This window comes from Chelonoidis abingdonii, chromosome 5 (assembly GCF_003597395.2).
Source record: "Chelonoidis abingdonii isolate Lonesome George chromosome 5, CheloAbing_2.0, whole genome shotgun sequence".
In the NCBI taxonomy this organism is placed as follows: Eukaryota; Metazoa; Chordata; order Testudines; family Testudinidae; genus Chelonoidis; species Chelonoidis abingdonii.
This window is the reverse complement of record NC_133773.1, coordinates 19312154-19337768: the sequence shown is the minus strand read 5'-3', so window position 1 is coordinate 19337768 and position 25615 is coordinate 19312154. Positions and strand designations below refer to the sequence as shown.

The 25615-nt window shown below is 39.3% G+C and overlaps 2 protein-coding genes across 6 annotated transcripts in view; one reads left to right on the top strand and one right to left on the bottom strand.

Annotated features, from left to right (window-relative positions):
- Positions 1-9942, top strand: part of WDFY3 (WD repeat and FYVE domain containing 3) — a 320770-nt gene extending 310828 nt beyond the window's left edge. For all 5 annotated transcript variants that reach the window (XM_032764847.2, XM_075066120.1, XM_032764845.2 and 2 more), the window contains 7 exons: positions 58-237; positions 1375-1557; positions 2230-2326; positions 4396-4719; positions 5380-5491; positions 5865-6062; positions 6691-9942. In XM_032764847.2, coding sequence (XP_032620738.1) covers positions 58-237; positions 1375-1557; positions 2230-2326; positions 4396-4719; positions 5380-5491; positions 5865-6062; positions 6691-6811 — 1215 coding nt within the window. In that variant the 3' untranslated portion in view covers positions 6812-9942. The remainder of the gene's footprint in view (positions 1-57; positions 238-1374; positions 1558-2229; positions 2327-4395; positions 4720-5379; positions 5492-5864; positions 6063-6690) is intronic.
- A 4730-nt stretch (positions 9943-14672) lies between these two features.
- Positions 14673-25615, bottom strand: part of CDS1 (CDP-diacylglycerol synthase 1) — a 62949-nt gene continuing 52006 nt past the window's right edge. The window contains exons 10-12 of the mRNA XM_032764840.2: positions 21378-21497; positions 19535-19638; positions 14673-17694 (exon numbers count right to left, since the gene is read on the bottom strand). Of these exons, the coding sequence (XP_032620731.2) occupies positions 17565-17694; positions 19535-19638; positions 21378-21497 (354 nt within the window). The 3' untranslated portion in view covers positions 14673-17564. The remainder of the gene's footprint in view (positions 17695-19534; positions 19639-21377; positions 21498-25615) is intronic.

The following is a 25615-nucleotide window of genomic DNA, read 5'->3' as shown; positions in this document are numbered from 1 at the left end:
AAACATCATATCTTGATTTTTAAATGGTCAGTGATTTTTGTTTGGTTTTGTTCTTAGGCATTGCTTGGTCATACTGATACTGTCACCTGCGCAACAGCATCACTAGCTTATCACATAATTGTGAGTGGATCACGTGATCGTACCTGCATCATATGGGATTTGAACAAATTATCATTTCTAACACAGCTCCGAGGTCACAGGGCTCCAGTTTCAGCAGTTTGTATAAATGAATTAACGGTAAGAACCAATACACTGCATGATGTACGTTCAGAAACTTAAATATTTGTATCCTAAACTGTTTTTTTGACAGGATAACAAAAGACTTTTTCATGAAGGTCAATCCAATTTCTTTTTTAATTGATTTTATTTGAATGTGCACACACAAGAGTTCCAAAACATGTACATATCTACAGCATTGTTGATTTAAGTCCTTTTTATACCGTTACATATTTTACACAGAACCATATATTGTTCAAACAAAAGGAAAGCATCAAACTCTTCAGACTTTTGGGATATTTGTACAACTTACTCCCAAAAGCCATGTAACTGGCTGCTTCCAAATGAAATTTGGACTCTAGTGAAAATGTGAAATGCATGTTGAGCAGTGTAGTCCAAAAGAAGAATACTCAGGCAGTGAAGGGAGTCTATTCAACCATAAAGAAAGGGCAACATATCATAAAATCCTATAGTATTGAAATAGCAACTACCATGACCTATCCCTGTGCATGATGCAGTAGTGAAGATTGCTCTGTTATAAGCATCAACCCTGAGATGCTAAGGGCCTGTCTTCACTGCAGTGTTTAACATGGGGTATAACTCAAGTGTTGCTCCTAACCTGACTCCACACACACCTTTAGTTGGAGTTTAGTGCTAGGGTAACGCAAGGTAACTTAGAGTGAAAACAAGCCAGAACTCCTTTTAAAGCAAGATAACAAGTGAGGGTTAATGTCCTATAAAGCTGCAAGACAGAAAAGGAAGCCCCATAGTTTGGGACATGTACCGTTGTGAATAGTCCTGCCATGGAAGATGCTGGGCTCGAGCTCAGATCAATTTAGTAGATTACCTACATATCATAGGTCTCCATGAGGTTTGTATTTCTCTGACATAGGTTTTCAAAAATGGATGCCTAAAGTTAGGCTCCCTAAGCCTGTATTTAAGTACCTAAATCGGAGGCCTGCTAGGTGCTCAGCACTTCAGAAAATCAGGATACCTCTTCAAATGTTGAACTGTGGATTAGGAGTCTAAACTTTAAGCACCCATTAAAAAAAAAAAATCTTGTCCTATGTTTCTGCTCAAATGAAGTATTTTTGTAAATGCCCAAGATCCAGATTGAAATTGAAATTTAAAGGATTTGGGTTTTGTTTCCTTTGTCAGGGTGATATTGTGTCATGTGCTGGCACTTACATCCATGTGTGGAGTATTAATGGAAACCCTGTTGTGAGCGTGAACACTTTCACTGGACGGAGCCAGCAAATCCTATGCTGCTGTGTGTCTGAGATGAACGAGTGGGATACACAGAACGTCATAGTGACAGGACATTCAGACGGAGTTGTCAGAGTAAGTAGGAGTCTCTGCTTAGGTACTCGCACTAGGGGTCGTCCATGGATTAAAACAACATCGAAGTTGCAGAGAAAGTATAGATGTAAACTGCAGAGACACATAGCCCTTTCTGGACTGACAGTCTGTAGCATGCTGCGTTTTTTCTTCTGCTTTTTGATGTGTGTGTGTGGGGTGATGTGATGATTGACAGCTATCAGTGTGTGGTTTTTTTTTAATTTTCACCCCTTTCCAGTCTGTTTTGGTTACTGCTGAACTACTTTTCTGCCTGAAGTATTTTGCAAGACTTCAGTGGGCCAGTTTTTCTTGCAGAAGGGGAGAGAGAGCTAGTAGCATCTCTGTATCTCCACTTGCAACACTCCTGTTTTGTTGCAAGCCCTCAGCAGAGACTTGCTCATGTCAGATTGCCATAGGTGGTGGCTTTTTCACGAACACTGGGCTGATGCTACAGAATTCATTCCTTTGTGATCCGGGTTTGATTTCCAGAGGTGAGAACCCCCTGTGGTACCTACCCCCTAAAAAGTGGATTTATAGTGTAAATGGTGATGGGCAATGTGGATATTCTGCTCTTATACTGTAACTTAGTTCATAAAGTATTTTATAGGCAGCCTTTAAAGATATAAATGTTTATCTTATGCTTCTCTTCCTCTATCTCCCCCTCCCACACCAAAGTTCTGGCGGATGGAGTTTTTGCAAGTACCTGAAACACCAGCTCCAGAGCCTGTGGAGATCCTGGAAATGCAGGAGGATTGTCCAGAAGCACAAATAGGTGTTTTGTTGAATTTTCTCAGTACCTCGGTAAAATACTATAGCTGTAAACCGCAGGAATGGTGATGCACATTTTAGACCATGGTACAACACACATTTTGGACCAACTAATAGGGAGAGTACTTGATTCTCCTTTCACACCTGTGTAATTCCATTGACTTCAGTGGTTCCTCCTGTTTTATACATGGGTGGCCAACCTGAGCCTGAGAAGGAACACATTTCCAAAGAGCCACAGTAATAGGTCAGCAGCCCCCTGTCAGCTGTTTTGTGGCATGCAGGAGGCTCTGGAGTGGGCAGGAGCGAGGGCACAGCAGGTTGGAAGGGGTGGAGTGGAGGCAGGGCTTGTGGCAGAGCCAGAGGTTGAGCAGTGAGCACCCCCTGCACCTTGGAAAGTTGGGGCCTGGAGCTCTGGAGTCAGTGCATATACAAGGAGCTACATATTAATGTCTGAAGAGCCACATGTGGCCACCCTGTGTTAATATAAAATATCCAGCACATATTATCTGATCCCTTTGTGCAGTTTCCACTGTTAATGGTGGATGTATTAAAAAACCCCAATAACAAAAAACAGTTAATCATTCCCTTCCCTCTAAACAGGACCGTAAGATACCTGAGCCAAAACCTAGACATAGAGCATGTCTTTTTTAAAGGAAGTAGTGTTACACTACTAACAGCATTACTTACGTCCTTGGGAACAGATACTATTCATAACTAATTCAGTGCACACTAACTATGGCCATTTTCTTGGTGGCTATCTTTTCATCTTCATATTCAAAATAAATGTTACATTTGATCTTACAAGATATTTTAATCAAGTCCCCCCTGCATAAAATGTAACTTAGTCTCTAACTGTAGGTACTCTAAAGGACATTAATAAACAACCCTGACAATTACTTAAAATTCACATTTATTCAAACTGAACTTTTCACTTTATCATATCCATATGCATTTTCCATTAACCCCTCACCCTAATTATACAACAGTGCCTAGCATTCACTATGATTATTAAAAAATGCTACAAACATAGCCCACTGAAACAAGCGTAGGCAGCTGGGATCTTAGACATGGTTTTTTAATACTGATTTTAAAACTTTAGTTCAGCTTTATTAGTCATTCTAACATCAGTAGTTCTGTATCATGCCAGCTGTCAACTACTGAAATTATCACTTCTGTTTATTTTACATGTACATACCACATAATGCTTGATGGAAAAAGAATGAATTTTTTAAATACAGGATTTAGAACTGTAAAATTCAGTTTAGGTTAGGGTGGTGCATGTTCCAGTAAGTGGGGTTAGTGGCTTACAGATGATTGTAATAAACCATAAATCCTGTGTCTTTAAGACCATGATTTTTAGCGTCTAGCAGAGGTGTTAACTGGCCTGCAGTCACACGACAAAAGAAGGGGGTTATGAATTTAAGTTCCCAGGCTTGTCTTTTGAAGGTTTGTGCAGGTTTTCTCTGAAGACAAGAGCTGATAGGTCAGTAAGTGGTTGCTGCTTTTATGCAACAATGATAGGATGGGGAAATAAATTCCTATCACACACAAGAGTCAAAGGATGATGCTGAAAGAGCAATATCTTCCCTGACACCGCTTGCAATGCTGCATCCTCAGTTTCACTGAATTAGATCTGGAAGAGTGTAACTAAGTTTTAGATCTTGGGGTAGAAATCCAGGAAAAATGGAATTTTCAAAATCACAAGTGATTTAGGAGCACAAATACCAGTGAAAGTCAATTAAGCATTTTTGAAAATCGATCCAGTATCTCTCAAGTGGTATTTCCAGGCAAATAGCAGAGTGTAGGTAATCTTGTTGTCTTATGGGGTGAATATTCAGTGGGACACATGCACAGATTAGCTGTGTGATAGCCACTGATATGGGTCACACATAGCTAAAATCCTGCACTGCTTTGATGATATACCTGTCTGTAATTACAGGAATGACTCCAGTTACACTCACTAGGGTCTTCTGTAGATGTTGCAGCAATGCAACTTTGTAAAAGGAAAGAGAATGAGATATAAATACTTCTGTTGTGCTAACTTTTTCTGTTCTCTTGTTCTATATAAAATAGGGCAGGAAGCCCAGGATGAGGACAGCAGTGACTCTGAAGCAGATGATCAGTGTATCAGTCAGGACACTAAACCACAGGAGAGCCAGAGTCAACCAGAGAGCACCAGCCACAGGCCTGTACCATCATCATCCAGGGCAGCAGCAGCATGGTCAGCAGACAGTGGCTCCGATGACTCAAGACGTTGGTCAGACCAGCTCAGTTTGGATGAGAAAGATGGCTTTATCTTTGTGAACTATTCTGAAGGGCAAAGTAAAGTGCATCCCCATGCTCAGGTTAACCACCCAAACCATGTAGAAGTACGGCACTACAGCAAACTTAAACCAGGTACATGAAATGAGAATCACATTCTCCCTTATTTAACTCTGTGCTGTAAACAATGAGCCTTAAGGCTGTATGCTTCTGTTCCTGTTGCATTAGGCACTGTGAGTTAATTCAGGGCTTCTGTCTGCAAAACTTTCGTGCTTTTTCTTTTGTGGTGAGTTAGTCATAACCCAAAAATGACAGTTAAGGGTGTCACTTGTAGTATATTAAGGTGCATGTTATTTCAGCTCTTCATGCAAAGCAGCGTTCCCCAAATTTTTTGAAGACATGAGTCCATCTTACAGAAAAAAGTGAAATCAGTCATGGCTCTGCAGCCCTTCGCTATGGTGCTAAAAGCTTACCTGGGTCTTTTAATTCATACCTCCTCTGTCAATGTCCTTTCTTTGGCTAGACCTTTGCATCTCTCTCTTTGGGAAACACTGGTGTAGAAGTTTCATAATAGGACTCTCTCCTTTCTTAAGTGCAGTGAAACAGTTTAAAATGTTAAAGTATCTTCAGTCTGGCACAGACCTGTATTAGAGACACGCTGCCTGGGGGTGCCCTCCAGGAAGACTGTTCCTTCTCCCTACCCACATACACTCATGGGGATAGGATACAATCTGGTATGTGATGACAAAGCAATAGTGAGGGAACGTCAGCTATTTTTTTCCTGTCCACTTCTAGGATACAGATGGGAGCGTCAGTTGGTATTTAGAAGCAAACTAACTATGCACACAGCATTTGATCGCAAAGACAACGCACATCCAGCAGAGATCACAGCACTGGGCATCTCAAAGTGAGTAACCCAAACACTGTTGCTTAAGGTGGTTTTTCAAAATAGATGAGTTTGGGTGGGTGGATGGGGGCGGGAGAGGCTACATTTTGTTCCTCTTTAAGATACAGTGAAAACCTGACAGAAGAGCAGCATTTAGAACTGGAATAAAAAGCACATGACTGAATAATAACAACAACTACTACAGTTTCTAGTTATGCACTCTAATTGTATTCCCCAGTAAGACCAGGCTAATTTGTGTTTGCCATCTCTGTTGGTCTCAGTTTAATATTTGGTATGAACAAGTAATTGACATGTACAGCACACAAGTGATGAGACTGTAATGGTGAACAAACCTGGTGTGTTGTGGCTGGAATGTCCATTCGTGTTCTTGCAGGGATCATAGCAGGATTCTAGTAGGTGATGGTCGAGGAAGAGTGTTCAGCTGGTCTGTGAGTGACCAACCTGGCCGGTCTGCAGCTGACCATTGGGTGAAAGATGAGGGAGGAGACAGCTGTTCAGGCTGTTCAGTCCGATTTTCTCTCACTGAAAGACGTCACCATTGCAGAAACTGTGGACAACTCTTCTGTCAGAAGTAAGCAGTCATTAATTTTCCTTATACAAAGCACCCTAGCAGGAGAGTTTTAAAAAGTGAAAATGTAGGTTTCTTAATAAAAAAAAAAAAAAAAAATTATGAAAACACTACCAGTGTCAATTTTTAACAGAAATGGTTGGAAAAAACAGGGTCCATCCGTCTTTTTAAAATCATTAATGCAGCAGCAGCGTGATTAAAAATTGAACTAGCAACTTTAAATCCTGCTTGTTTTATGAAAAAACAAACAAAGTAGAATTACTATATTAACTCCATATATGGAGCACTTAATCATATTCCAATGCATGGCTTAACAATACGTTTCTAAAACAGTCAGTCTTTGTATAGATATAAGCTACATCAATTTGTGTTTGTTTGGACTAGTCCTTATTAAAATCATTCTTATAGTGGTTTTGTACAGTCACTGCACAAACAAAGGTCCAGGTGTTCTATTCCCAATGCAACTGTGCTATATTTCCCATCACAATCGGTTTTTTAAGATAGTTTCCTCTCCTCCTCCTGCCCCCCAGCTTGTCTTTGGTCCCTGCTGTGACTAACTAAGATATTTTAGGACTATAAATAAGAGGGCTTGGTTATGGAAAGAACACTTAATTTTATTTTCCTCTTTCAGGTGCAGTAGATTTCAATCTGAAATCAAGCGTTTGAAAATCTCATCACCAGTAAGAGTCTGTCAGAACTGTTACTACAACCTGCAACATGAGAGGGGTTTTGAGGAGGGGCCTAGAAATTAATGAGGCTTTGACAAAACTAGAGACCAAGCTCTGCAGGATCTCAATTCAGCCCCACAGTAACTCACTGAATTAATTACAGAATCATGCAGTGAATTTGGAAGGGATTAGAATATTGTCCGTTTACACTTATCTTTGTACTGTGTTAAGCACTGAAAGAAAAAGGGATCATTGATTTCATTTATGTTGACTGAAGTTATACAGCTAACAAATAAATATTCAAATGGGCAGCAAGCACCAGAAAGACAGGATTGGTAGTCACAAATATAGTAAAACTCTCAGTACCTAAGTCTCCCTATTTACATGGCTATCAAGAGAAAAATCCGCACTTACTAACCATCTGTTCCTGTGGGGCTAGACATCCTTATTTGGGGGTGGGGAGAGGCTTTTTAGAAGATAGTTGTAAATCTGCCTCCTTCGCAAGCAACTGTGTATAATGTAAATAGGTATAACGGCCTTTTTATCTAAATATGACCTTAACTGCCTGTTACATGGGACTTCAGCCTAACCACTATACTTTGTGTGGCATCTTTAGCTCATCTATCAACTTAAATATGAATGTTTAAAAAACTCAAATGGCATTATTTGTATTTTTGTTTAAAATTCAGTCTGTGCATGTTTCTCTTTCAGTTGCCCACAATATCCTAATTTAAACAAAGCTCTTTGTAGAAATGACATGGATTTTTTTTTTTTAAGGAAAAGTTTTTGGGGGAATAGGACTTGCAATATTTTATTCTAATTGTAAAATAACTAGGAACTAAGTTATAAACTCTGTAGTTACATTTTATACCTACCTATTTATCACCTCATTGTTCATATTTAATACGGCCTCTTTTATATATGCATTACAGCTACTGTTTTGTTCAGCACTTACAGTTAAGCAGCTGAATCATGCAATGCAAAAACCAGCTTTTTCCTTCTTAAATAGAAATTGGCTTGCATGTAACTCAAAATTAACTTCTCTTGCATAAAATTTAGTCTCTTTGGCACCTTTGTTCTACTGAACATAATCCTTGCTCAATAACTGGATAATATTTATATCAGAACTGCTTTTAAGTCATCACTGTTCAGTGACAAGACAATGATTGATTGATAGTTTTCCATTAAGTTTTAAAATGAATTTAATTACAGTATTTTTAATCAGTAATTTATTTCGCACCACATATAGGACAGACACTGGCATCCACAGTGAGTAGAACAGTTGCAGAAGACAGGCCCACAGTCATACTTTCTGGTTGTTGTTGTTGTTGTAAGTGTATGTATATATTTTGTAAATGGGTGACAAAACTGGTCTAGATTTAGGTATATTCACAAACAGAGAATACTTTTAAATAATGGTGAGAATATGACAGGAAACGGGCCAAACCTGCATCAGTGGATATGCCATGAGCAATGTCATTGGAACAATGGAATTACCTTAATTTATGTGGGAGTGACATTATATATAGTTAAATCAAACACAACCCTTAAATTGCACCATTGAAAATATTAGAACCTCTATGATGATAAGAGATTTCCCAAAAGATAGTCAAGTGCTAACTGAAGCACCTTGCTTTTGTTGATTTTGTGTTTTTACTTTTTATCCTGGAACACATTTATGCACTGAAAGTTAAATAGGTATTTTGATACACGTTTAAGTATGTGATAGACTGTAACAATTAGATAAAATTCCTGGTTTGGTATGTATATTAGGTCCCCAAGAGAACAAAAAGGCTTTTTTTAAGAGCTCTTCCACACTATTGCATGAGTAAAGGCAGGTTTAGTTAGATCAGCTGAGCCAGTAGCTGCTTTGCATGGCCAGCTTGACAAATTTATCTTTAAGAAAAAAAAAAAATGCTTTTGGTACAGAGAGCCTACATTTCTGCATTAATACTGCTATGATGCTATAATCCAGATTATGGGTTAACCACCTGTACACTGTCAATTTTAAAACCCTTAAATGCGCCTGAGTCCACTGAAATCTTTTCCCCTTGTTTCCAGCTTGATTTTGTCTGCGCTGAGACCTCACTAGCTTAGTTCCAAATTAATTTTTATAGCTCATAAAATAAACCCTTGGAAGCATGGGGCTTTTCTCATAGAGAGAGTGACTGAAGTAAACTAAATATTAAATGCTGCTAAAAAGCAAGGTAATTTACCCTCCTCTCCCCCCCATCCTGTAGTATTAATCTTAATTTACATTTAGTAAACCAATAAAACCCACGCTGCAGGCTTAATTCCTGTCCTGCAGTGTGTAGCAAACTCTTCCAAAACAACTTCTTGCATTTAGGAGGCGCAGTACAAACACTATCTGATCAGATTTCCTCTGGCAGCTGGTGGTGCGGGCAAAGTCTTTTCTTTTAGCTTCTAATGCACAAACCTACTTTTGGTTTGTTGTCCCTATAAAAGTTTGTTGGAGCAGAAACACTAACAATAGCGGTCTATATTCTCTGCGAGTACCTCACCTGTCTTCTCGGGCTTTGTTCTTTGTAGTATACTTATTAATTCATGTACTCTAACACTTGTATGTATGGTGCAGCTGTAATGTCATGCTTATGAAGATGAGTTTGGCTGCCTCCAGCCCACATTCAATAGCAAAACACTTTAGATAAGTTATTTTGCACTTTCTTATGTATAAAATTGGTAGAAAATTATTTTTGCTTTGTATCATTTAAAGACTCCTTTTGTTTCAGTAAATGAACTGTGTACAAAATATTTATGCAGTTAAAACTGTTTTTAGAAAGTATTTTTAATTTCAGCAAGTTTGGTTACTTGTTGCATGACTATTAACACAGCTGACTTTTTGTGTCAGTGCAATGTATATTTTTTTGTCCTGTTATTAACTTGTAAGCCCTAATAAATGGCAACTCATTTGTACAGCAGCAGGAGTAAATTCAAGATAACTGGTTAAGACTGGAGCGTGGAATTTTGTACTATATTGCAGAATCCAATATCTTTTTTTTTTGGTGGTTATGTAAAAGGCCTGAAGAATTACTATCTAGTGTGCAATCTGTGATATCTGAATGTTCATTGTATATTTGTCTCTAATGCAAAAAGGTAGAGTAACACAATTACTACAATACATGATTAAATGCAATAGTTCAGGTACTTAAGTATTTTTTTCATTTCAAATAAATACCTGCTATTTACCACCAAAAGGCTGTTTTGCATTTATCTTGAAAGAATCTAAGGAAGCACTGGTTGCAGTTGAACTGACCACATCTTAGGAGTACCAGTCCTATTTGATTTTTTTTCCAAATGTGAGTACGGTAATTCATAAATGTTAGAACAGAAAACCCTTGGGTTTGTTTTACATCATAAGCCTTGAAACCTAGAGGATTGGCCATGATGGGAACAATAGTATCTCACCCTAATGTAGGAAAAACTGAGAAGGGAATGACTATCTTGGTTCCTTAAGGAATTTTAAAATCTCAAATTTTAATTTAACCTCCTTCCCCAAGCAACCTTACCTTAAGAGAGATGGCTGGAGAAGGGGAAATTCCAAACGTTGTCTTAGAATTTCAGCAAACTGTTACTGATATGATTGTTGGGGGAGTGAGCTCATGTTTCACCAACCTTGATATTGTCTTTACAAATAAGGTGGGTTTTTTTTAAATCAATCATATGCTATCCCTTAACTTGCTTGCACTTAAGTGTTCCAATATTGCCAAATAGCTGGCTGACTCCAGCACTGATGCCAGAACTGGTACAGTCAATGACTGATAGAGGAATAAAAAATTTCTTACCCGTAATGGTATCTTCCCCTGTTCTGCACTTCTGGCTGCTCTCCTTGAGCTGCAGCTTTGGAAATGTATCAGTGTTTTGGCCATGTTCCCTCTGCTCCTGCTTGCCACCAGACAAGTTATTCCAAAGCTATAAAACTTGAATATCATGAACAAATAGAGATAATTCTATACATAGATGGTAACAATCCCACTTCATTATCTGACCTTTGACTCATGAGCTACCTAGGCTAGGCACAACTGTGGGCAATGCGGCTAGCAGAAGGGAAGTTACCAGTAGAAATGTTCCATTCTGCAGCCCAGCATCTCCCACAGTTCTGGATCTCTGGAAAGCTGCAAGCAATGAACAGATGTAGGGAGGATTATGAAGAAGAAAAAAATTTTGTAGGAAGTTAAACTATCCCCACCTCTATCTCCTTGCTCATTTCTGGCTTCCAGTATCTTACGAAGGTGGTGGTAACTTTGCAAATTTCCATCCATGCGGTTGTTACAAAATCCAGATGCACACTCCCTTCTCCTCTAAGTGCCATAAGGAGAGAACAGACTGGCCATCAGACAGAGGTGCTTCTTTTGCCCTTTGTGACTAGTGTAAGTAACATGCAGTCAATTAGTGGCATAAGCAACTTTTAATAGCTTTTCCAGGGATTCTGTATTTACATTAAACTTGTCCAATTTTGGAAGTACTCCCACATACTTCCAAGTAGTCATTCGCTCACATGAAAATCTTCTGGTCTGGCCAGGCCGAATTTATTTGATCACTACCTCCTTCTGCCACTCAAATTCCACAGCCAAGTCACCTTTCCAGTGTCAAGGTTCCAAGACAACGTAAACTTAACTGTATTTCCAGACCTGAGGAAGAGCTCTGTGTAAGCTTACTTCTCTCACCAACAGACGTGAGTCGAATAAAATGTATTCTCGCCCAACTTTTTCTATAGTCGGTTGCCCTTTTTAAGTGGATCTTGCACAAATCAGAACACTGCAGTTAAAAGAAAATTTGATTACAAAACCATGAGTTCTCATGGGGGCTCACGGATGGATGTTAATCTAAAATTCTTTTACCTTGCTTTTAAGTTGGTGCGCCTTTAAAACGTTCCTTTATTTTGTCTTAACTTCTAAACATACCTTTTATCTTGTCCTTAACCCTTTTCTGAAGGTTTTTAGAATCCAGTCAAAAATCAGTCAAGCTTCAACAGCTATTGGAACATTTTTTTAATTGATTGTGCTATGTTAACATCCATAAAAATGAAAAAAAAAAACATGCACTGGTTTGCTATACACTTAACACATAAGCTTAGCAATGCAGCATCCATGTGTCATCTGAAATTGCAACTAAGTTAACAGTCAGAAAGGACGACACATTTGATATAGAAGGATCGCAGAGTTTTGTTTAATCCTAATTCAATCAACTGGTAAATATCATCCTATTTCACCTAAAACACGCACATAAAATATGCTATTGACAGCAGGACAACTTGTTACTAAACTAGTATTTTTAAATTAACTCCTCTTGTCAATCACTAAGAATGCACACAACTTCCATGTGTTCAGTAGTGAGTCAAACAGGTGGCTCAAGGGCATGCAGAGATAACACTATTAGGGAAACACATTCCTTATTACTCAAGCAAGAGAAGTTACTTACATACCCAATTTCATAAGGTACAGCGAGTGACTGACCAAACACAATTTTGAATCCCTTCAGCTTCCTACATTGCTGCAGAAATCCACTTAGAATGTATTTTTAAAAGAAAAAAAGTAAACATCCAGGGTCTGTAGTAAGTTACAGCCCAAAGCATTACTCTACCATACACTGAAAAATGACTCAGCGGTAGTTCCTTCTGTCTTCTCCCATTCCACTGGAAGACAATAGGGACAACTAGCATCCTGGATTCCCTCTTTTTTGACAGCAAGGAGGCAAAGAATTTGAGAATACTCTCCCTATATAAGGCCTAGTCATTCCCTTCCCTTTCCAGTTTAATATTTCCAAAGCAGAGGGAGGCCAAGACAGAGGCTCCCACCCTCAGAAGGGAAGTAAGGTGTAGGAAGGAAGACTATAACAAAGAATTACTGGTAAGTAATTCTGCACTTGTCATATACATCCCTTTTCTCCTATAGTGTGAAAAAACAGTAGGAAGAATTGGCAGTTGCCACAAATAATACCATAGATGAAGGCTTACCTTAATATGCAACCTGTAGTGCCCAGCAAGCAAGAGATGTCCTGTGAAGATAGACCATGGCCGCTCAGAGGATTCAGGGGGCCCCCCGCTGCCAAATTTCCGCCAAAGAGCCAGAGCGGAAGAAGCTCCGGGGCCCCTGGAGTGAGTGAAGTACCCCGCTCCAGGGGCCCCTGCGGGGCCTGGGACAATTTGCCTCCCCCCTACCCCTGGCAGCCCTGAGATAGACTCAAGTACTACCAGCTGAACAGTCTATGTGAGGAAAACCACATGGCAGCCCAGCCTTAACCACTTCAGCAGATGCTTCTATCCTCACTGGCCAGGAAGTAGTTGCCACTGTAAGAATGCCCTCCCCAGCCCCACCACCAAAAATAAACAAAATTCAAGGGACCAGGTTAATTGGCCTGAACATAAGTTAGACAGATATATATGTTATTTCATCCAATTACAGAAGCCCACAAAGCTGTTTTTTCCATGTGATGACGACCATCAGAACAGAAAGAGCTGCTTAATTTGAACTCCTGACAAGATCAACTTTGTGACTCACTGAAAGAATGCAGCCGCCACACCAGCCCCCTGACTGGCTTAGATGGGCTACAGAACAACAGACTGGCTGAGGTAAAACAAACTCCAGAGGACTCTGAGTACCTTTCCCAGACCTGAAGAAGAGCTCTGTGGAGCTTGAAAGCTTGTCTCTCTCACCAACAGAAGTTGGTCCAATAAAAGATATTACCTCACCCAGCCTGTGCCTCTCATCCTGGGACCAACATGGCTACAGCACTGCATACAATTGTTCCTACTCTTTACATAGAAAGGGGAGATACGGGCTTTGCACTGTAACTTGCAGCCAAGAGCATATTCCTCCCTCCCTGTGCATAGAAGCAGCACTTGGAATTTGTTTGGGCCACACTTGTTTTTGCCTTGCAGTTTGGAGAGACTTTGTGCTCAGCTGGCAGTGCCAATTCTGAGAGCAGAGACTGTTAGAAGTGGGGAGAATCAGGAACACTGGAAGCAGAGCACAAAGGATGTTCTTACCAAGCGGGCCATGTTGCCAACAGAAATCTCCTCCAAATGTCTCACTATAGGCCTGTAGAGCCCAAAAGGGAAACATTTTTACTGCAAGGAGTCAAGTAACTGCACTGCAAATAAATCCATTGTCTATCATTTTCATCAGCCATGAATGGCTGCAATAGCATTATAGGACCATTTATCATCTGCAAGAATATATCAGAAATCTTATTTTCAAAAATAAGTGTAGAAGTTACATTCTTACACCACTTTTTTTTTAACAGTACAAATTATTCCTCAGGATCACAAGACTCCCATCAGCAAGAAATCATGCCACTCTTAGCATACTTTATGTCCCTCAAGAGCAAGGGACGGGATGAGGCTATGGGGGAGGCTTTGGAGAGGCAGAAGGGATGGCTGGTCCCCAGAGTGAGGGGCCAGCCAAGGGCCAGGGCATGGTGGGGTGGGCGGAAAACAGTCAGTCCCCAGAGCAAGGGGCTGTCCAGGTGCAATAGGACACAGCACGGGGATGGCCAGTCCCCCGAGTGAGGGGCCGTCCGGGGGCAATCGGACACAGCACGGGGGTGGTCAGTCCCCAGAGTGAGGGGCCAGGCAGGGGGAATGAAACCCGACAGGGTCAGGATCCCTACCTTTCTACTGGAGCTGGGAATAGGAGCCACTTCTTCTTTCCTTTGCTCTTCTCTTCCCGCCCTCGGATGGCAGCTTGGGTTACTATGCCTGACCGGACTCTGTCAGGTCCCTCTACAGCTGACACCTCCCTCCCCACCCAGAGGTATGCAATTAACACATTCATTTTGTTTTCAGTTAATTGCAGGCATTAATTAAGATTGACAGCCCTACTTTTAACAGCAGAAAGGTGCATTTTTGAGAGACTGTCAGCCACAATGTGTTTGCTATAGAGGAAAAAATGACAAAAGTCAGATCACAGAAGATTTCTGTCCCAGCTTTATTTTCCCAATCCTAGCTTTAATAAAAGACTGAAACAATTAAAAAACATACGTAATATGATAATCCCATTTACAGTATATACATTGTTTCTATATTTGTTTTTCTGAACAAGATAATTACAACCGCCTTGCCCAACAGAACTGCAAAGTGAAGAGAAATCACTGGTGTAAAGTTCAGACTTTCCCATTCAAGCTGTATGCCTATATTAATGGAACTAATACACAAGAAACGTGAGGGTGGGCAGGGCACATTGAAAAGTGAGAGGAAATATTTCTGGCATTTCACAAGTTAAAAATTAAGGACCTAATCCTGCAAATACTTACATCAGGGCCTACCAGAGTAAGCGATAACAAATTTACAACGGTAGATTGGTTAACCATTAATGCCTCTGAAAAAATTATTTGGTTGCAACTTTGTCCTTTTTACAGTGAAAATAAAGATCCATCGACTTCAAGTAATTCACTGTATTCAATGCTACAATATATTCTACTTACTTAATATACATCCTATAAAAATTACACTAAAAGGAGTTCAAATATTTTCTTTATGTTAAAATTAAATATTATAGTCTTGTATCTATAGGATAAATTTACACCCAACTCTAGTCAGCCTGTGTTTCTTATTGGAAGAATCAACCAAGATACCATTACCTAACTAAAGCCTTACTTCAGTGTTTATGGATCATTTTTTGTCACCCTTTCCTGCTTCAACAAACGCTACTTCCTTTCAATATTTTTTAGAACTGCTTACTAGCATCTTTCCATAGCTCATAATTCTGGCTGTGCTATATTTTAACCTTCAGGTTGTGTTGCATTTTGTCTTCAAGTTAAAGAGTCCTACATGTGCTTAGTTTCAGTATTTATTATTAATTATTATTAAAAAACAAACAAATTTGGGAATCAGGAAGCACAGCTAATCACTACTGGAAGACAATTTGCTAGCATTATGATTTTAAAGCTGATTTCTTGCTCTAGAAGATTTTTTTTGACAGAAGTACTGTACTTTTACAGTAGAATATAAAAATGTAATACTAATTGGTTCCCTCAGCTATTTAGTGTTGACATTACCACTGAATCGAAGCTTTATTTTGAAATTAGAACGAACATCTCTCTTTTATAACAGTATATAAAACTATTTTACTATTTACAGATTATGCACAGATTACCCTGGCCTAAATGCAATTAGTATATAATCCTGAAACAGAATATACAGTGATCTCAGATTCTAATGTAAACAAAAACTTTGACTCTACAAGCATAAAGCTTGTTAACATCTCTATTTGCTTTCTCTATTGTTTTTTCAAGTAGCACCAAGCAATTTTAAGATTTTCATCTTTAAACCCTCACAAAAATAATTTAGTCAGAGTGCACTAGCTTATTTACATTACGATTGGGGAAATTAAATTTTATCAAGTTAGAGTCTCTAGTACACCAAAAGAAACTTTTTGGCATTCATGTGCTTTTGTACATTATGGGAAGAAAATAGTTTCCATTTGTTCAAAAAAAAAACAAAAAAAAAAACGATTTTTATTTCTATTAAGATTTTATTACATGATAAAAAGGATATTATGTAAAATGAAAATAGAAAAATATCTAACAGTAACCATTTTACAGTGTCAACTATTTTCACACAATTAAGTCTACTGAAAGAGCAGATATCTATAATGTATATCATTCTCAACTGAATCCTTACATTGTTACCCAAACTTACTTGAGAACCTAGAGTTACTCAACTGTTGATAACAGATGGCACAAGAGCCATTCACCATCTCCACCTGGAACTTTATGCATCTGGTCAGTCAGATAACAGTGACTGCTTTCAGGGGAATAATAATAAATAAAAATATTAAGTAAGCAAGCACTTCTAGTGAACTTTTCATCCAAGGATCTCAAAGTGCTTTATAAAGGAGGGAAATATCACCATTTTACAGATGGAAAAAAAATCGAGGCACAAGAAATAAGGCTAGAATGAGCTCACTTTAGACAGTGACCAATCATCAGGATGTGAATCTAGGATTGTTGATGTCCATTTGCTGGACTGGAGAACCCTATCTGTTAGTTAATCTCCACTCTAGTTCTGGATACATGAATTTGTTTTTGTAATCCAGAAGGATTCCTCCAAAAGAGGATACTATTGCCTAGGCACCTCAACAGTAAAGGTGTCTTTATCTTGCAAGGATCCACTGATTTCATTAGAGAATTTTTTCAAAGCCATTAGCTAGAAACTTGGCTAACCTTAGTCATTTTCAGTAAAACAGTAATGGCACAAATCCAGCAGTAACCCTGATATATTCTATTCTAGATTTCACCCTCAATTTTCTGAGCAGCTCTCAAGGCAGACTATTTTCTGGCAAGTGATGTAATCAATTGCACAGTAGATAAATCAACATCACTTTACTGCAGTTTGGTTATACTTCAATAACCATTTGAGACTAAGTATGACAGAATTATTGCTAAGATATATAGTATTATAAAACGAATTAAAAGCAACAACTGTACTGATAAGCTACATTAAAAGTTGCTTTATAAATTGCACAGTGCCAGTACAGTCTTAACACTTCCTCAGTTTAGTTATTGTGATATAAAACTGCTGAAAAGGAATAGTTATTTAAAACTATTTAACCTGTCAGGCTGGATACCGAAGGAGCGCTCACACCATCAACTTCAGAAACTAAAACATATGTTAAACAAACAGTTATTTTACTAGCAAACTTAAATTTTATATCTTATTAAATATTCACAGTAGTTTCAGGAAACATTCATGTCTTCAAAACTACTATCTACTTCTTGTTCAACCACGATTATTATGCAAAGTTGTGACTTGTTCTTTTTCAGTGCTTTTCTGGCAGGGTTTTTTTGTTTTTGTTTTTTTTAAGTCCATTCAGTCCAACTATCCCCTCAGTGGTGGCTGAAGGATCCCTTTTTCAATTAGATGAGATTTCAGGGTTTTGTATACATTTAGTTGCTGTTCTGGCTGAAGTACCAACAGTTGTTGCAGTAATTTGCTGGGATTTGGACCCCTGCCAATGAAATTTAAGGGAAAAAAAAAATTAATTCACTAAAAGCTCTAAACCTACCATACAGAAGTGACATCGTTTGTTTTTCTCCCTATGGTATAAATGCAGTGTCTGCTTTTTGAGAGAGAGAGAGAGAGAGATTTTTCTAGTGTAATGATCCCTCCAGAATGTGTGTGTTATGTGGTGAGCATAACTGAAACCTGTTTTCTCCGACTGTATCTGTTGTATAAAATGTAGTAAGATGTCTTAACTGGGTTAGTCACAAATGTAATATACATAAAGGCTGCTGCTGGGTCATGGTGAGAATGTGACCGATTTCAAAATTGCTTGCTTTGACTTTCTCACCCTATGCACCTTCCAGAATATTCATGCTAACAAGCTACCTGCCAAAGAATGAGCCAAGTGATGCCTCTTGCATGTCTTTTGACCACTGGGAAAAGATCTTGAAACAAGAAATCCAAGGGCAGAGAGGATCCTTCTGCTGCAAGTCTTAGCCTAAACATGTTACAAAAACCTCAAATGGTGTTTTGTACATCAAATATAGGAAAACAGGCACTTCTGATTATGGCCCTCCCATAGGTGTTTGGTAGGGCATGTCTCTTGTGACTTTTTCCTAAACATAGTTACATCATGTTTCAGTGACAAACAAACAAATCACAAGTATAATCGGCTATGCTTGCTGATTGTTGACATGATTACAAGATGTTCCTTTTTCACAAGCATAATTCTCAGCAGTTAAAAATAGCAGAAAAAAGCATTTTTCATGGTGTAATGCCTGATCCTTTGTAACAAAAACCTGAAGCCTCCTTCCTCATTACTTGCCACTAAGATTAAATTCTTGCTAGCAAGGGGTCACTTTCTGCAGACCATTTTGACAAAGCCATTTTCTGCTCTGTTAGATAAGCTGCATACTACCCAAATAAATGGGCACTAGGCTACGCATGGTAGTGGACAATACATTCACAAAGTTTCTTTAATAGGACACTTTCCAATTCTAGAATTTAAAAGACCATCAATCCATAACTCTATTTTCAGGAAATCTCAAGTGTAATTTACAATATTTTAAATGTATTTATGACAAAGTGTGATAGACATGTATCAGCCACCTATAGTTAAGTCCACACATTTGCATATTCTTAGCTTATGAACAAATACCCAATGTACCCATGCATATTGGATATTGTGAGCATAAGTGAGATGCATACAACTACACACCCCTAAATTTGAAAGTCTATCCCCAAGCATCTTAAGAACTACAGTGAAAGAAGCTGCCTTGTAATACAGTTGTTATTCTAAAAGCATCCCCTTCAAAGTTGCTGTGGCTGAGAGATAATTTGGCAATGTTTCTAATAAGTGGGATGTCCTAATTAACAATATTTAAAAATCTGAACCAGGAAGTTAGAAGTCAGATAACTGAAAATATAGAAGCTTGATAGTTTCTTCTATTTACCGGAAGCCTACAGACTCTCCCCAAGCCACAGAAACTATAAAGGGAATGACAGCAGAACTGCCACTGCTCCAATTACCACAAATAAAAATCAGAATTCATAGGGGTTATTTCAGATTCATTTTCTTTATATTCAGCTGGGTACATACTCTTACTTTTTCAATAGCTAGTAGTAAAAGAATAGGATAACATAGCCTGTTGCAAGACCTCTACAGAAGTTTCATGAGATTTAGCAATTTTCCAATATTCAAGAGATCCCTCTGATCAAATGTAACTGCATAAATCATGTTTAAAGATAACCTTTGCTGTACCAGCAGAACAGAACTACATGTAATGGAAGAAAGTTTGCTAGATCTCTATATTGACTATATATATATTTATATATGCAAAAAATACCTTATGAAACTGGTGATATACACATGAACAAAAGTAGCCATCAAGTATTGACAATCAAAGCGATCCATTATTCCGCCATGGCCAGGAATAGTGTCTGCAAAATCCTTTTAGGAAACAAATGCAGCAGTATAAATATTCAGGTACATTACCTTACTAATCTTTTGTTTGTATTACAGCAGTGCTTAACTGAAGTATAGGCCCCATCATGTTGTACCAACTGACCCGACATGTTACCAACACTCTACCAATAGTGACAGTCTCTGTCCTAAATAATTTACCATCCAAACAGGTAAGACAGACAAAGGGCAGGAGGAAGAGGAGGGAAACAAAGAGGTTAAGTGACTTGCCCAAGTTCACACAAGAGGTCAGTGGCAGAACTGGAACAAATTAGGCACTGAACTGCTAGACCAGCACCATCTACCTCTACACATTATCCTATCTTGTGTGAAGCCTTCTAATCTTTAAGTACCATCTTCTAGCATCTTGTCTATATATGTTCTAATACCTCCCACAGCTGAATACTTTTATCCCCTTTTCTACCAGAGTGGCAGCTGCTGAAGCATTTATTTCACATAAAAACATCTCTCCACAAGATGCTCTCTGAATGTTAAAATGGAAAAGGCATCCTGAGATCCAAGGGTCCATATTACTGTTTATTTTATTTCAGCTTTGCAAATCCCCTATATGTTTCATTGATTTCCAAATTTCCTTAATTAAAAAGAATGTTTTGTCTTTATAAATTCATGTTGTATAAGCAATCACTCTCTGTATAAGCATTGTATTCAAATACTTTCTAATTTTACAAAAGAAAATCTGAAATGAAAGCAGTGCTCAAAAGGGCATGCAAACTTTATTGGACATATAATCAATGATATATTCTAGCACAGGGGTCAGCAACCTTTCAGAACTGCTGCGCTGAGTCTTCATTCATTCACTCTAATTTAAGGGTTTGCATGCCAGTAATACATGTTAACATTTTTAGAAGGTCTCTTTCTGTAAGTCTATAATATATAACTAAACTATTGTTGTATGTAAAGTAAATAAGGTTTAAAAAAACATTTAAGAAACTTAATTTAAAATTAAATTAAAATGCAGAGCCCCTGGACCAGTGGCCAGGATCCAGGCAATGTGAGGGCCACTGAAAATCAGCTTGCGTGCCGCCTTCGGCACATGTGTCATAGGTTGCCTACCCCTGTTCTAGCAAATTGTCAGCACATATTCATGTATATTACCATTCATGTAAATATTTATGTATAACACAATTTCTTACCTCATAATATAAACAAATATAAAAAGAGGTAACTCGCAAAAGGTCAACAGATACCAAAATGTGTGCACAATGAAACCAGAAAGTGCTAAGATTTGCCAGCATGGAAATCATAGTGCATCTTGAAAACATATGAAGTTTGAGAACATTATTTGCCAAAGCATACTCTGCAACATCTCTGATTAAGAAGAATTCTGTTTCAGAGGCTAATGGTAACTTGTTATCACATCATGCTGGTTTAGCAGAAAACAAGTGTGTCTAGATCATTATAATCCAGTGGTTCCCAACCCTTCCGTCCGGCGGGCACCAGACAAAGGACCATGGCAGCGGTCAAGCATACACCGAAATGCCGCCAAATTTCGGCAGCGGCACCTCTGGATGACGCCGCTTGAATTTCAGCTGCATTTCGGCGGACGTTCAACCGCCGGCCAGGAAGCAGGCGCATTTAGATGCGCCTGTGGGCACCATGCTGGGGACCGCTGTTATAATTTGAAGTCATCTAATTAAAATTCTAGGAAGTGGCTCCATCAAAGTCTTCATAGGTTTTTTTAAAAATCTACAAACATCTGTACACACCTTGATTTTGAAAGCTCTTTTGAATCCACTAGCAAAAAAGCCTCCAAATGGCCCAATTAAAGATGCAAATGTTGACAGAGCAATGCTGTGCATCTGGAATGGGTACATATTCACTGTTTCCTGCAAGAAGACAACTATTAGCGATAGTATACATTAATTTACGATTATTTACAATTATTCCTGATACTCAAGGCCAAACAAGACAACATTTGACATAAAGACCTTAAAATTATTTTACTAACAGAAAATCCATTTTGTTGCAAAGCTAATGTGATTCACAGAAAATTTCCAACTTTTCTATTATAAAAAGGTACTTACTTTCATTGCAGAGGGGAAAAATAGACATGTTATAGAACATACCAATACATATTTTATCGAATGTGAAAAGAATTCCCTGTTCAGTATTACTGAAGTATTTTAATATTTATCTTAGATATAAAAAGGGATTTGTCAAATATAACATTTCCCCTTCCCTACCCAATTCTACAGATTCTTTAAACTGATTTCTATCTCCATTTATCAGAAAGAAAGAAATCTATGGTTAATCATTCTAGTATACAAGATGCAGCTTCAATACCTTCTGAATCTCAGTTCTTTCCAGTTTCCTTCTTTCCTAATGTCTCTTCCTCTCACAGGAAAGGAAAAAAACAACATCTTGCCTACTACTTCTGGAAAGAGTAACTCTTGCCAGTGTTTGAAAGCCCTCTAGTAACCCAGTGTCTCCCTTCCAGGTAACTATCATATTTATGCCTCTCAAATGCTTTGCTGGTGACAGTATGGTGGACTCATGCACCAATCATTCCAGCATTTCAACACTGCTGGAGGGGAACGACTACCTCCTCAACCTCCAAGTCCCAGAAGTAGCCATATATTTTATGCCTTTTGATAACTCTAGAAAATTACAAAGTAGCTATTGCAAGAACTCTCCTAGCTGGTGAGATTTCCACTCTCACCAGCCATGAATTCTATAGAGAAAGGAAATGTATTCTTCCCTCTTATATTGTGCACTCAAACTTGTTAGATTATACTCATTTTGATGATTGATTTCCTGCGCACTTTTTTTAATTAAGCTTCTGGTCTGTTAGATACGTCAAACAGGAAAGTTTTTCTATTATCATCAGCAGAGATGCCTATTCTACATACTTCCATTCTTACCTCAAGATTAAGAGACTGCTGGGATATTCTGTAGCAACTTAATATCCTAAATGTCTCTCTCTCCTGCAGTCCCCTATGATCACACAAAGTCATGGCACCAAGTCCTTCAGAGAAGAAAGCTCTTGATGACCTATTTAAATACCAGAGAATTCCCAACCTCCTAATCTGTGTCTATACAGATTATGGCCTAGCATTCCTAAATTTTATATTCCCAGTTTGCATCACAGCCACCAGTCCCCTGGTTTGCGGGCTCGCAGGAGACTGCTTCAATGCAGAGGTTTTTGGTCAGGACAAAACAATATCTAAGCATCAACCTGAATGAATGACAGGAAGTCCTTTAGATTTTGACTTTTTTGGAAGTCCATTCTGTTGCGGGAATATGCAATTAACAACTGTTATCGGGTTTGTGTTGAATATTAATAATCAGGAAAACATCAACAGTGATGAGAGATCATTCAGTTTGGTTTCTGAGCAAAACCCCCTCTTGCTTTGGCACTAGGCAGCATGATGCCTGCAGGGAAGGACAATTGGACACACAACTTTAAAACCAGATAAATGGAGTTTGTGCCTTTATGACTGTGTTCAACAGGACATGTGAGACATTAAAGCCCCTTCCATCAACTGATTTGCAAGAGCTTTGACAAAACTGACTTTGCATTGGACCACTGCAGGATTACATTTCCTCTTTCTTTACTGAAAGGTCAAATGAACTGGGCAGAAACCATTCTGGCTTTCTTCCATCAATGTACAGAATCTGCCAGCAAGGGTATTTATAAGACTACATCCCTTCATAGAGGGCAGATTCCCCTTTATGAATCTGGGCCAATTCTATAACTCTTTAGACAGAGTAACATACATAAGTGGGGTTCTCTTGAGGTGGACTGTTGAACGAACTGCTTCTGTGACACATGCCAGATTATTCCCATAGGTGGCACTGTGCAGAAGCTAGGCGTCCTCTAGGGATTCTCAAGAAACTGAAAACAAATTCCCTTAGTCATCTCTCTAGTCAGGGGCCTCAGCTTGCACACTAAGGTTAGATTTCACTCTTATATTGCTCTTAAGGGCCAAACTTTTATTTTATGAAGGTTTGCAATTCATTAACTAGTCCTTCAAGGAGATTTATTTTAGACCTCAAAGCAATGATATATTCCCCCACTTTGAGTTTATTGGAATGAGTCCTTTTATCCCCTTAAGTTTTGTTTTTTAAAAGCCATAATCATGGTTTAAGTGATGAGAGAACCACCGTGGCAGCTGTAGCTATAATTCCTCTCTGTCTTCCATTTTTGAAAGATGATTGGACATTCATTCAAAAGTTAATACTCTCATCTGAAACAACCTGTGGTTTGTAGTTAGATCAGGGGTGGGCAAACTTTTTGAAGTGAGGGCCACATCTAGTTTCTGAAATTGTATGGAAGGCCGGTTAGTGGAGGCTGTGCCTCCCCAAACAGCCAGGCGGGGCCCAGCCCCGCCTCCTGACTCCCCATGCTTCTTGCCCCCAGGACCCCTGTTCCATCCAATCCCCTGTTCCCTGTCCCCGACGGCCTCTGTCCCCCGGCCCCTGACTGCCCCCTGCCACCCCATCCAACCCCCTCCCTCTTCCTGACTGCCCCCCTGAAATCCCTGCCCCCATTCAACCCCCCTGTTCCCCGCCCTCTGACCGCCTCGACACTTAGCCACACCCCTGCCCCCAACCACCCCCTGAACTCCCCTGCCCTCTATCCAACACCTTCCACCCCGCTCCCTGCCCCCTCACCACGCTGCCTGGAGCGCCAATGGCTGGCAGCGTTACAGCTGCGCTGCCATAGTGCCAGAAGAGGCAGCCCTGCCACCCAGAGCACTGCGCCAGTGGCGCAGCGAGCAGAGGCTGCGGGGAGGGGGAACAGCAGGGAATGAGATAGGGGCTAGGCAGAAGGGTCCCACAGGCTGGATGTGGCCCGTAGTTTGCCCACCTCTGAGTTAGATTGTTTCCATGGTGTTTTAATTTATTAGATGTTAAGCAACTTTCAAATTTTTACAACGCCAGTACAAAAGATTACCGAAGTGCAATTTACATCATGAAAACCAGATGCCCTGGAGAGTATGATTTATGTTCCAAGGACTATACTGAAGAAGAAAACATCAAAGTGGGGGATTTTTGCTACCAATAAAAGAATAATCCACAAAAAGAACTGCAGCTTTCCTGGCAGAAATGTGTATTAAAGGCAGAGACTTGGCTATTCTTCACACATTCTATCGTGTAGCATACGCTGAACCTGCACTCTATTTAAAATGCTCCATTTGACAGGTAAGGGTTGATATGACAAGGTATAGGTAAGCTCAGTGCTTTGTTAGCGCTTCCTTTACCAGTTCAGCATAAGGAATTTGAGGATGAGGAAGAGGAGGTGACATACAACAAGAGAAAATTACTTACCAGTAATTCTGTTTTTGTCAGTCATCTCCTCTTCCCCTCCAAGGAGGGGAGTGATGGACTATTCTATTTTGTTCCTGTTTGGTTGCTTTGGAATTTTCTGATTGAAGGAAAGTGAATGGAGCTGGGCTTTTTATACTGGATTGACTGACAATCTGCTGTTTCCTTATAGGTGGAGGTACAAAGCTCATTCCAAAGAATCTGTAGGATGGGTGTGAGGAGGAAAGGAGATCACTAAGTCACACAGAGTTACCAGTCAGTAATTTTCCCTTACTCTACATAGCATTAAAGATTTCAATGTGTGCTTGACTTGGACAAGAGGGTGATGTCCAGACTAACATGTTGGACACATGCTGGATAAGCATAAGAACATAAGAACGGCCGTACCGGATCAGACCAAAAGGTCCAACTAGCCCAGTACCTGTCTACTGACAGTGGCCAATGTCAGGTGCCCCAGAGGGAGTGAACCTAACAGGCAATGATCAAGTGATCTCTCTCCTGCCATCCATGTCCATCCTCTGACAAACAGAGGCTAGGGACACCATTCCTTACCCATCCTGGCTAATAGCCATTGATGTACTTAGCCACAATGAATTTATCCAGTTCTCTTTTAAACGCTGTTATAGTCCTAGCCTTCACAACCTCCTGAGGTAAGGAGTTCCACAAGTTGACTGTG